Source organism: Musa acuminata, chromosome BXJ2-10 (genome assembly GCF_036884655.1).
Source record: "Musa acuminata AAA Group cultivar baxijiao chromosome BXJ2-10, Cavendish_Baxijiao_AAA, whole genome shotgun sequence".
In the NCBI taxonomy this organism is placed as follows: Eukaryota; Viridiplantae; Streptophyta; class Magnoliopsida; order Zingiberales; family Musaceae; genus Musa; species Musa acuminata.
Window position 1 is genome coordinate 35,086,100 of NC_088347.1, and position 12,481 is coordinate 35,098,580.

The window sequence follows — 12,481 nt, forward strand, 5'->3', positions numbered from 1 at the left end:
AAGAAAAAGGGATTACCCAAGTCAAACCATGGATTTCAAATTGGGTCCTTCCAAGTGCTCAGATTCTTCCTTCAAAGATGTCCGTCCGTCCATTTCATTCGAAGCGTTAATAAAATATAGGATGGATTGATTATTATTTTACTTTAGGTTTAGTTCTTTCGATTAATTAACCTTGAAATCTTGTTGGGCCAAGAAGACCCAGTTCAACATTAAGTCCATATAATTTTTGTCTTGCATTTCTCATCCCCAAAATCAAATCGTGGGAATGGAATAAGTGATGCTATGGGCACTAAGATATCATTGGTGGTAGTGACACTCAAACTTTTAGCACCCATCAAGAGATTTCAAGGTTATATCAGCTTCAAATACTTGAATCACGGTATCCATCATAGCAGATCATGAGTTCCAACACACGAGAAAGATAAGCGCATATGTTTCTAGCCATTCACTCGACGCATCAATGCTATGTATGTACACGGTCACTGCCAGAACAGGTTGAGCTTGGAAGAAGCCTGGGACTCCTCCTCGTGGTGCGAGGGAGAGTGTGCATGCCTGCCCTCGTACGTAGTGATCACCATCCTCGGGTCCTCCGCCAGCCGCTCGATCCGCTTCTTCACACGGCAATCGCCCTGCGTACACCGGTAGTAGCTCCTGCAGATGAACAAATCATCGTCAATGGTACCTTCACCTCACTGAAACCTTCACACCATCAAAGGAGACGGTAATAATTGCATGGATTGTGGATCGGGTCACGGCAATGCACTTTTGTTCATCTTCCACCTCGTCCTTTTGAACGCAAGATTCGCGAATTATCGATCCCAGCCATTCCTATAACGAGAGCACATTCGATTGCCAACACCAGTTGGGGCCACAAGGTAGAAGGAGGCATCATTGCAATGCCATGAACTCTTCTTCGCACCAACTCGATCATGTGATGGAGAAGCCTATCACCTCAAGAACATGGAGATTCCATGCTGAATTAACTGCATGGTTAGTTAAGCTGTGGGAAGCAGCAGCCAACAATGATGAAAGCAAAGATTCCATGTTGGTTAACCAAATGACATGCGGACAATGAGGGTCATCATCATTCCTTCTGATCCCAAGCTTTAAGTTCATGGCAAAACATCACATGACTCTTTTTACTTACTGGCTTTTAATTGCAGCTTAAACTTGTTTAATCTTGGAAAGGGTTCTCTCAGTCCTGCATAACTCTTATGTACTCTTGTGAAAGGTGGATAGGGTAAAGGATGTCACTTTGTTTGGAAGGGCTGCAGAAAGCTGACATGATAAAGGAGCAGTCAAACAATCTAGCAAATAAGAAGTCATTATTGGCATGAAGTCATGGACATGAAATTGTTTCAGAAGATATGTCAGTGTTCGTTTGATATTGACAATTATATCAAAATGATGAACTTGCCTTTTGTTGAGCTTTCAATCACCAAACTCTGTTACTCACCAAAGTACATTAATTAGCCTATCATACTTAATGTTTCTATTACAGTTTTAGAGGGAACTATTAACTGACCACATCACTTTAATGATACAAGTGATTCTTTGACTTCGACTTTAATGATTAATGTATGCCAAAAAAAAAAACCACCAAAAAATATTGAATATGATGTATATATATGCACAAATCATTACCCTATTGTGTGTAATTATGAAGCTTGCTGTAGAGGGAAAAGAGTGGATCCCATAATTCATTTCAACAGAACCTAAGAAAAAGGGCAATCAGTCAAGAGAAGACAAGAGAATAATATCAAGGTTTAGTCATTAACCATTACCATTTTCACATATCATGCTAATCTTTTCCTGAGCATTATAACATAAAATAACAATCTTTAGTGGTTTAAAAATAGTCTAAATCATGGAACCAGTTACTCATTAATTTTTTAGCTTCTTGTTTGATTTTGAGAAAGACAAAAGTAAAAACACAATCTTTATTATTGTGTTCAACATCTTGACATGGTTTAATTCATTCAAGTTGGAATAGGGCTCATTGCTGCTTCTTTCAAGCAAAGAAAAAGGTGAGCAGTCTCTAAATTTTGGCTACTAATGGTTGCAGATTGACATATTGACAGAGACAACCGAACTAATTGCAAATTTGATTCCTCACCAACAATGAATTAATAGGAATCTACATGTAGTTTTACTTTATTGAATAAGGCCTCATTAATTTTGTCATCTGTCTGAGGAACACTGTTGGTGCAGTTCTAAGTTACTTCCAAGAAGTTAAATGTCCAAATGGTTAGACTAAAGCAACACAAGATTAATCTTGTACTGCTTCGATAGACTAGAAATGCACAGATTAAGAAGTAAAGATACTATTCGTAGATAAGAAATGAACTTTGTTGTTGTCAGGGTTAAGCCACTCAGGATTTCCACCAGATGTGAGAGAGAAGAGAAACAGGAGAAAAAAGAGAGCAAGGTATGCGTTTATATGAGCATGCATATGTACCTTGGGTGTTGGGTGTCCTTGACAACCTTCTGCCCATACTTCCTCCACTTGTAACCATCATCTAGCACATCCACATCGCTCATTGTCTTGAAACAAAACCTTGGTTCCCTCAGCTTCTTCCTCACCTTCAGCTTCTTCTTCCTTGTAGCACCGATTGATAGATTGCTGACCATGTTCTCATTGCCTACAAAACTGTTCTTTTTCTTCTTCTTCTTCTTCTTGTTTCCAGCTAATAGTTCCTTCTTGTTCGATGCATCCTCTTCAGGCCATGGCCTAATCAGGCAGAAAGAAAACCCTAGCACGAGAGAGATGCTAAACGAAGAACACTAATTCTACTTCTCAGGAGTTCTTACCGTACATTACTCGAGGAGGAAGCTCCGAGTTGAGCTGGGCGATTGCCATCTCCATGTTTTGTAGGGAAGGGAAGGAGGTTTCCCCTCGGATGCGAAGCAGCAACGCCACCACCACCAGCAAAGCAAGGAGAGCCGAGGAGAGGGGGGGGAGGTGATGCACGGAGGTCGAAGCCCATGTGGGAAGTCACCATGATCTCTGGACTGCCCACCCAACCTTGGTTCGGCAGCACTCCACGGGCAGTGGCAGGTTGAAACATCTCCTCCTGATCCCTTCCTACCTCGCAAGGGACAAGGGAATGTGGTGTAAGGTATGACAAGCCATGAGAAGAACAAAGACCTTTTTGGAGTCTGCGGAAGGTAGCCAATACCGATGACATGTGTATATGTATGCGACTCGGGGATGTCGCTCGCATGCAAGCCCTGCGGAATCCGGGAACTGTTCATGAGCACGGCTCAACAGTGTGACGAACCCTAAAAGAAGGAGAGATGGAACCCTCGGGACTGATGAAACCACATAGCGCAGGTGAGGAACAGTAACTGGATCTCGCAGCTCTACGTTGTGTGCTGATACGGCCAACATCTACCTAACACCATCTTCGCCTTGGATTCGGAGTTTCTTTTCTGGCGCTTTAAACACACACCTTTTAAGACGATGAAGATGATTGAGGATACCACGAAGAAGGATTATGAATTGTGGTCTCATTCTCATCCTTCATGAAATGAAGCCAAGGAGTGCAGTCTTGCCGGAGCCAGGAATCATGGTTGACATTCCATGACATCAGATGAATTATTAATTCATTATCATTATTCTTTTAGCTAGCCTCAGAAAAAAAAAAAGAAGTTGTTTAGCACACAAAAACAATGAGATTAATACATACAATTTTAATGGTATTTTTACAACTAATTCATACAAAAATAGAAACTATAACATTATTGCAATAAATGATGAGGGAAAAAAAAAAAGATATCAACTATATTGTTTGAATTAACGTGAGCATCATATATATTATTTGATATAATAATAATTTTTTTAATTTTGAAAACGATTAACATCACCAATGAAATTATGATTAGTAGACGATCATATTAATATATGTATTATGAAAATAATTGATAGGATACTCGTGTATTGATTTTACAGTTTATGAATATACGATCAAATTTCTAGGGAACATACATAAAACATGTAACAAATACAAAAAAGAGTAATTAGGGTGGGGGAGGAGAAATAATGCAATAGAAATGGATCAGGCAATGATTTGAATGGTTTCAGGCTTTTTAGATGAGAAGACGGTTAAAAGAGAGAGAAGGGGACGCGCACATGTGATACGTAGATGTGCACTCAGGTAGGGGTTGCCTTTTGCACGGCCTATATACGAAGGCAATGATGGTGAAGATCTTGTGGTGCAAATCTCCACCGGCGATGAAAGCAGCATCATTGATGTGAGCTCAAATTCCACTCGCTTTATTATGCCTTGGTTGATGAGCTCCATCATCTCCCACAAAACTCCCGTCACCCGTCTCCCTAATGAGTACCGACATGTGAGCTGCACTTTTGCCTCGGTCGATGAGCCCCAAAATGATTCCTAGTCGTCGAAGCAAGCTTCTTGAAAACCATCTCCAGCTTTTTTGATTTGCTAGAATGAAATTATTTTTATTCTTTTTCATTCGCTCCAAATCGATCAACTATGATTTCAGATCGATTCAAAATAGTATTCTCGTGAGAGGCTCCATCATCGCGGATCTAAAAGGAGCAGCAGATGGGCAGAAATTTCACCCCAACAAAATCCATGGACAAAAGACGCCACGGGGGCAACACATTCGGCTCCCGAACGAACGATGTAACAGGCATCCTAAGACCAACTCTGTACCCGCGTAGATCCTGGGTTGGGTGGGAGACTGGCAGAAGCCACAAGGGATAAAAGGATAAAAGGGCGCCAGGAATGTGACACGGAGGTGATGAGGGGAGTGGAACACCTCAATCATTTCTTGTCCCTTGGAATGATTACACGTCCCATCGACCCTTTTTCAACCGTTAATCAGGGTGAAGGCGGATCAGATTTGATTATCCTGAGACCCGGCCATGAAACCACCGGTCCTTTCACGGTCGCCTCCATCGTCATTAGGAGAGTAGTCCATGGATTCGCATATCCTCCTAGTAGCGGGTGGGAGCCCAAGGAATGAGGTCTCTGTCGGTGAGGAGCGCATGATGTACTCGCTTCTCAATACACGACCTTATTCTCGAGGAAAGAGCAAACGATTAGAAACCTCTCATCTTTTATCGGGTTTCTCGGAGGAGAATACACCAAAGGCAACAACAGTCTCATAAGTTATTAGAAAAATCATATCCCTTTCTCACAGGAGGACAAGTAGTAATGTAATCTAGAGAGTATGCACATGAAGACAGCATGACCTTTATACAGAAATAAATGATTACCAAAGCATCTTAAATAAGCATACCATAACACTTCAACTGACCAAATGACATTATTCAAACTACCACGACAGAAGCAGACGAAAAGAGACAAGTTTCCAATGGTATGAATTACACAAATATGTTCGCAGACAGTATCTTAAAAACTAACAACCCCGTTTCGATCAATCAGTGTCAAAAACCTGAACGCAAACCAATTTTTCTGATATTGTTGCAGAGCATGAAAACTTGATTGCAGATATATAAATCAAGAGAGAGCTACCAATATAAAACTAAAAATAACAACTTTGAAAACACGGTAAGTTGGCACCCTAAAGAATTGATGTCCATTCGAGCACTCGAGGCAATCTGAGCGAATTTGGTATCATAAATGCAGTTTCTAAAAGCCCCAACACAGCAAACACCCTACAATGGTTTGTCTACCCATGCAAGTATATGAACTTTTTTTGTTCATCAAGGTGGGCAAATATTAGACAAGAGAGAATAATAGCTCACCATGCTTGTGGGCAGATGATCCCATTTGTCTAAAGAGAACCATCGAACAAAGTTATTGGCTAATGACCAACAAAATGAAGGCAATTATTAAACCGAGATCCCAAAGAGTAGGATGAAAGTACAACATCAATGAGAAATTTCCAATTTCAAGGACAAAAAACATATCACCTGCTCACATTGGTTCCATTCCAATGTACAGGGCACCAAGATATATTTATTAAAATTCCCATGACGTTCCCAGCAACTGAAGGAAACCTCCCTGACATCAATATCCCCAATTATCATTTCGAATTTCATCATCAAACTTCTGCTTGAGCTCAGGATGGTTCTCAAAATACTCATCAGCTGTCATTGTGCTTATTTTTTTCTGCAACCATAACAAGTGTTATAAATACAATCAATAAAGATAACATTACCTATATAGCAGAAACACATCTGTGGTAAATGACTCTGGGGAAATGCTGGTCCTCACCTTCATCTCCTGAACTTCAGCTATTTCTTTCTCCAATCGTGCTGATTCCTTCAATGATTGTTTTTCTGCTTCTTTTAACTCAACCAGCTGCACATAACTCAAAGGAAGATCACATATCAAAATAAAAAATATCCAAGGGCTGTGTTACTCCACAAATTCTTCATGAAAACCCAAAAATTCACACAGTTCGTGGATTAGAACACAACAGAAGAAAGAACAAAAGGATCAATATGATAGATATCTCTCACCAAGGCATCAAATTTGGGCTTGTATTCAGGAGTCACCGTGTCAACATACTTGGGGATCTCTATGCCTGCAAATGAAGAACTCTATGTGACTCAGTGTACTTGTTAAGTGATGGAAAAGATGCCAGACAAAAAGAATGCATCACGAAAAATGATACGGTAAGCATCTATTTCCTTAATCCACATGTTTCCATTAAGAGTTTAGATAACCAATTTCCTAAATTTTTGTCATATCATCCGTGTATCAGACCATAAATAGTTGAGACTTTATGAGTTGCCATCAATGTTGTAGTGAAGCACACTAACAAATAAAGGAACAAGAGTTCAGATCATCAACTGAGTGCATTCACATCTCAGCCAAGTGATTGAAACAAAAAAGAGATTGAAAACTAGCTAATTCTTCTTTTAAATTACCCAAGACATAAATAGCTTGTGTACGATATGATCTCTTTGGAAAAAAAAGTTGGAAATGAAATCCAGGCACACAAACATTTGGCAAAATAGATCTATTATGATTACAGAAGAGAACTGAAAAAGGTATGTCATCAAGCCCTATCTGCAGATGCAGTAAGTTCATAAATGAGAAGATGATCAATCACATTAGATTGCATTTATTTGTGGCACAATATATGGTTGCTATATAACATAATGAGAACTTTTGCATTAATACTAACCAGATGGCAGATATAAAGGCTTATTTGATCAGCTTGTGACTAACAAATGAGTTTTCAAACTTAAATAAAAATAAAACTAAAACTTTCATACACGCAATAAAAGAAGTTATTATAAAATAAACTGCCTCCGGTTTTAGAAATTATAGATAAACCTTGAATCTCAGCAAGAAGAAACAAATATAAAATGGGAAGCCATCACAAAATTATATAAAAATATTTGTTCACCATATTCACATTATTGCCTTTAACTGTCAACTGGATGTAAGATCTTTATTGAAGAAAATTTCAATTCAATCACTCTAATAATATATACACTGGCTTCAATCTTCTTATTCAATCAAAATTATTGAACGCACTCTACTCTTAATATATTCAGCATAAATCCTATCCAATAAAAATTCACTGCATAAAAGCTCAGGAAGATATGCCGTGCTACTTATGCGAGCAGAATCAGCAGATTCTTAACTGAAGAATGGTTCACAACTTGCTACTGACTCAGACATTTCTAAAATCATAATTCATGTACACATTGACATAAGAAAGCCTCCATTCAATGAGATAATAATGAAATCTTTCAACTTTGGACGAAGGTTATCAGGCTATGGGACTCACTTTCATAAGCCTCTTTATACATATCCACCAAGCGCGACCCAATTCCTTTCCTGTAATATTCCCAGTCAATAGGTTCAGGTTCCTGTGATTCACAAAAGACAAAAAAAGTATTTATTATTCCCTCATTCGTTGAAAGATAAAATAATAAACATATACAATCAAAGAGGATGTGTTGTTTCTAACGAGATCACAGACTGAAAACATGGGCAAAAGGTCACAAACATATAACCAGCCATGATGTCAGTACCATCATATTACATGCCAAGATAAACCCAAACAACAATTGATCATTCAACCTAAAATTCAAAATATAAACAGAATTAACTAAAAGAAGATCTCATGACAAAGGAAGAGGTAATAAGTAAATCTAACAATCTAGTCATGGGCAATAATCATGATGTACAAATAATGAACCCAAATTATGTACAACCTTATACAACAAATGCATGCAAGAATGATGCAAATCATATTCACACTAGTTATCGCATAAAATTTACAGGCACGGTGTAAATTGTCCATGTAAAATGTCTAGTATGCACATAAGTACATTTTTTTCTGAAAATGGTCAGACCAGAGGTGACACATTATGGAACGGTGTGCAAGATGTATCAAGCCCACAAGCATGTAAAACACATTGGCTTGGCAATCCTTGGACTGATGTGCATTTCTTCAGAACAAGACAACTTTCAAGAACTTACATGAAGAAACTTACATTGGTGCAACAACATCCGAAACTTAATCTTCACATTTGGATGAAAGGCTACATGTATAAAGCAGCAGTTTAAGACTACATATATGAATGGTGATTGGTTTAAACCTCAATCTATACGTTGGGTGGTGCCAGAAAAGTAAAAAAGATAACAGAGTTCCTTGATTCAACAATGATCAGCAATATGGCCTCACAGAATAATAGAAAATATTAAATATCAGATAAAGGACTGCACTTTTGCCTGGCCCAGTAAATACCAGCTGGGTGTCCAAAAGTGAAGCAGGATGCAGACCACCCCTTTTAGCACAATCTGGTTCTGGTACAAGGTTCACCGCTTGTTACCCATCGGTAACCCCTGTGAACTTGGCCTACAATAGGCTTAAACTGGATGGTAAGCCCACCACCCAATTCAGTTCACTATAAGCCTGCCCATGCCCCTCTCTCTCACTTGCTGCACCTGACCCTCCTCTCTCTCTCTCTCTCTCTCTCTCTCTCTCTCTCTACATACATACATATGGTAAGCCCGCCCACCATCCAATTCAATTCACTAAAGCCCTCCCATATATATATATATATATATATATATATATATATATATTTATGAACTATAAAGCTAGCAAAGCAATGTCAAGTGAAAGAGACTTACCTCCAATTATTAAAATATTTGGCAAATATAATGATCTACTTCTCCAACAGTACCAAGAAACTCAAATTCTATGGATCACAAAGAACAATCAATAATTTAATTTATGGAATCACAAGGGACAAACATTGCAGATAACATTATCAAGAATGCTAAGAGTGTGCTTACCATCATTTATGTTTGTCATTGTATCTCTCTGTAAATACAACAATGAAAACTGTAATATCTCAACTATCTGGGTTTGGCTATACAACTCTTTTCCTACCATTTGAGGGCAACATCACTAGTCAAATTAAGAGCAATAAATCAATCTTAAAATTTCTAATAAATTTTTCTTAGACCTACATATCTTGGCACTACGAATCACAATTTGCTCACCTAGTCTAACACCACAGCTCTTTTAGTCACATCCATCTCATCCTAAATGATTTTTTAGTTATTTATCCTCAACAAGAGCTATAACTTATTGTTCATTATTGTATTACACTAGAAAAGAAATATAAATTACAGAGGCATCTAGTTCTAGAGGTAAAATCCCAGAAACCTGGTAAAGAAACATATATTACACTATAGTTAGGGTCTTTGGTGCTCTGCTATCAGGAAGAATTTTTAGAATGTTTGAAACACTTGGAATCATAAACTTTCCAAACATGATCCTTTGGGAAGCATGAATGCAATAAGTTTAGGTACTTCATGAAATAGATTCACCTCATTATACAGATCAAATTCCATAGTTCCGTCAGATATGTATTGCGAGAAGCCTTTAGACCTGTTCAACTATCTGTGTTAAATATTCTGAACCATGTTTTTTCAAACTTTAGTCCTCCATAACGTGTTCACCAACTGTTTCTAAAATAGACATTCAAGTAGTGAAAGGCATGAGATTAAATAAGAATGCACACGTCATTCAAGAGACTTAAAACTGCTGTTCTTTTGCAGATCTGTTTTAAATTAATCGGTGAACAACAACTTCATTAGGGAAAAAAATCTATGTTAAGACAACAATGCTTGAAAGGAAAAAACGAAAAGAAGATAAAGACTTTTCTTTTTTAAGAAATTAAGGATATGAGAAAGAACAAATTGCGGCAACGATCTCGGCGTCTCCAATTTCTTGTTATTTTGTTCGCATTGGTTACATATCACATTAGATTAAAAGCCCTTTATCAATATGGCAGAAATCTAAAAAGTCAGATAGTCTAGATCGGGGCCATGATCCAATCAATCAACCTAAAGATCTTACCGTTAAACATCTCTTAAAAGCATCAGAAACAGGAAAATAGAGCAAGACCAGAAGAACATGGCAGATTGAAGAAAGGAAAAAAAAAAAGAACAAGAAGAAAACCTAGATCCGGCCGCACTCGGGCTGGAATGGGATTCGGGGGAGAGGGAATCCTGTACCTGGGAGAATTTGGTCTGGAGTTGGCTGTTGACCTCGTCGAAGGCGCGGCGGAGGTTGGCGAACTCCTTGCGGGCCTCGTCGGAGACGAGGGCCTTCGCCATGCCGTCCCAATCGATCGACTTAGTCGCCTTTGCGGCCACTTCCGCCACCTTCTTCACCCCGTTTCCGCTCATCTTCGCCCTCCTCTGTCTCTCACCCAAGGCGCCGCCGGCTCTCCTTTATCGCCCTTGACACCGATCGCAAATGGGGAAGTGGAAGCCAATGAGACGGCGGCCTTTCTCTAAAAATAGGAGAATAAGATCACCCAGAATGTTTAGCTATTAGATGATCGGACGGTCGGAAATAAATCATCAACGCCAATATTCATCCGTCCATCAGGAGGAGATATAGAAAAATCAGCAGAGCATTAGTCTTCTTTCCCGTTCAGTCCGTTACCAGATTAGCTACCCCTCTTACCATTGGTGGACGAGGTGGGGCAGTGCGGGACCCACACCATAGACGAAGGCTAGTCCCTGCGTGTATAGCGTTGCCAATGATTGATAAAAAATTTCCCTTCAACAAGACCAATTTATTAAAATTTATAATCTAGAAAATCAAACTCCAAAACAAAAATAAATAAATAGTGACATATATTATGAAAATGAAACAAGATCGTTACTCACCAAAGAATTCAGAGATTAAAAATTATCCATATAAGATTCACCAAACAAGATATATCTTGATGCATTTGAAATATAACTCTCAATAGTTGACCATCTTCTAAAATAGTTGGATTCTAAAATATAACTTGCAGAGTAAATCGATTCTACTAAAGATTACCATGCAAGATCTACACATGGCAGCGCAGAAATCAGTAATTTTCTATCACTTCTTCATTGCTAGCATAATATGAGAAGATGCAGTCTGGTAAAAATGATTCAGGCAGAAAACACAGAAACAATCAGACCATTAAGAAAGTGGCTGGGCCCTTCTTCTCTCATAATTACTTGAGCACAGCCTAAAAGGCCCCTTGTACTGGTTTGCTGAAACATTCAGACATGGATCTTGTACACAGAAACAAGACATGCAGAACTTGTTACCTGAACCATTAATCTCATCTTCATCAAATCGAGTGGTGCAGTTATAGTTCCAGATATTTCACCTGAAGTATGGAAAGGTTCAACAATAACTAGAAGCACAACAGTTGGACTAGATAAATGCTACATTGTAAAGATTCTCATAGATAAGAATGTTAGATCATATATAAAAACTGTATTAGTTATTTAGATTGGCAATCTAATTATGACCAGAAGATGGACAACCATTCATAGCTATCGTCCAAATGCATCAAGGTGGATCCTGATGGTAATTTACTTTGCTTCAATGATGCAAATATCAGTCAGCTTAACAAATATCAACTATGAAGAAGAAATTCTAACATGAAAAACTTTGACCACATGCATGTATCGTAATATAAGTAGTATTTTAGAGCAGAAGCAGCAGCAGCAGCAGCGGCATTCCAAACTGCTAGCTGAAGACAATTTTGTCATATTTCCTCTAGCAGGGGTAATTCTCTTGTCATCCTGTTGAGTTACATATGAACAGTTATTGGTATGAATATAAACACATCAAGCAAGTATCCGAAAATTTTAAAAAGTTACACATCATGATATATTAGTTTGTCTTGACATTCATTAAAATACAATGACAAACCAACAAGCTGGGAGCTCAAAACCTTCACACATTCTCAACACAAGTATAGTATGAACTTCAAAAAGCAATTCAGTTACTTGCTAGTACACTACTTCATATGCTTGTTAATGTAACTTTATTTAGAGATACAGTTGTCCTCTCACTACTGAAGCAGTCACTCCAAAGAGCAAAATTCTTGGTCTTGCTTCAGTACATTGCTCAATGACCATTCAAATTAACTTAACATAATCATAGAAGTCACCACATAATACATGTGAAAAATTGAATAGTTCCTCCCCTAAGGTGACCGAAGCAA

General features: G+C 38.3%; 2 protein-coding genes across 2 annotated transcripts; both read right to left on the reverse strand.

The window, feature by feature from the left end:
• Positions 1-322: 322 nt before the first annotated feature.
• Positions 323-3,167, reverse strand: LOC135625381 (WRKY transcription factor 28-like). Its single transcript, XM_065130118.1, has 3 exons — positions 2,812-3,167; positions 2,459-2,731; positions 323-651 (listed from the first exon to the last, which is right to left on the reverse strand). Exons 1-3 carry the CDS (start codon positions 3,066-3,068, stop codon positions 480-482), a joined length of 702 nt encoding a protein of 233 aa, XP_064986190.1. The 5' UTR covers positions 3,069-3,167; the 3' UTR covers positions 323-479.
• Positions 3,168-5,803: 2,636 nt separating this feature from the next.
• Positions 5,804-10,795, reverse strand: LOC135625382 (ATP synthase subunit d, mitochondrial-like). Its single transcript, XM_065130119.1, has 5 exons — positions 10,494-10,795; positions 7,744-7,825; positions 6,461-6,525; positions 6,213-6,299; positions 5,804-6,107 (listed from the first exon to the last, which is right to left on the reverse strand). Exons 1-5 carry the CDS (start codon positions 10,665-10,667, stop codon positions 6,006-6,008), a joined length of 510 nt encoding a protein of 169 aa, XP_064986191.1. The 5' UTR covers positions 10,668-10,795; the 3' UTR covers positions 5,804-6,005.
• Positions 10,796-12,481: the final 1,686 nt, after the last annotated feature.

Bases quoted from the DNA above. Each gene is read 5' to 3' on its own strand.
- LOC135625382 (XM_065130119.1), bottom strand. From the start codon at position 10,667: ATGAGCGGAAACGGGGTGAAGAAGGTGGCGGAAGTGGCCGCAAAGGCG. The intron at 6,300-6,460 runs GTGAGAGATATC...AGTTATGTGCAG, and splicing joins AGCCCAAATTTGATGCCTTG to CTGGTTGAGTTAAAAGAAGC. The intron at 6,108-6,212 runs GTGAGGACCAGC...TTATGGTTGCAG, and splicing joins CTGAAGTTCAGGAGATGAAG to AAAAAAATAAGCACAATGAC.
- LOC135625381 (XM_065130118.1), bottom strand. From the start codon at position 3,068: ATGTTTCAACCTGCCACTGCCCGTGGAGTGCTGCCGAACCAAGGTTGG. The intron at 2,732-2,811 runs GTAAGAACTCCT...CTGCCTGATTAG, and splicing joins TCCTCCTCGAGTAATGTACG to GCCATGGCCTGAAGAGGATG. The intron at 652-2,458 runs GTACATATGCAT...GTTCATCTGCAG, and splicing joins AAGGACACCCAACACCCAAG to GAGCTACTACCGGTGTACGC.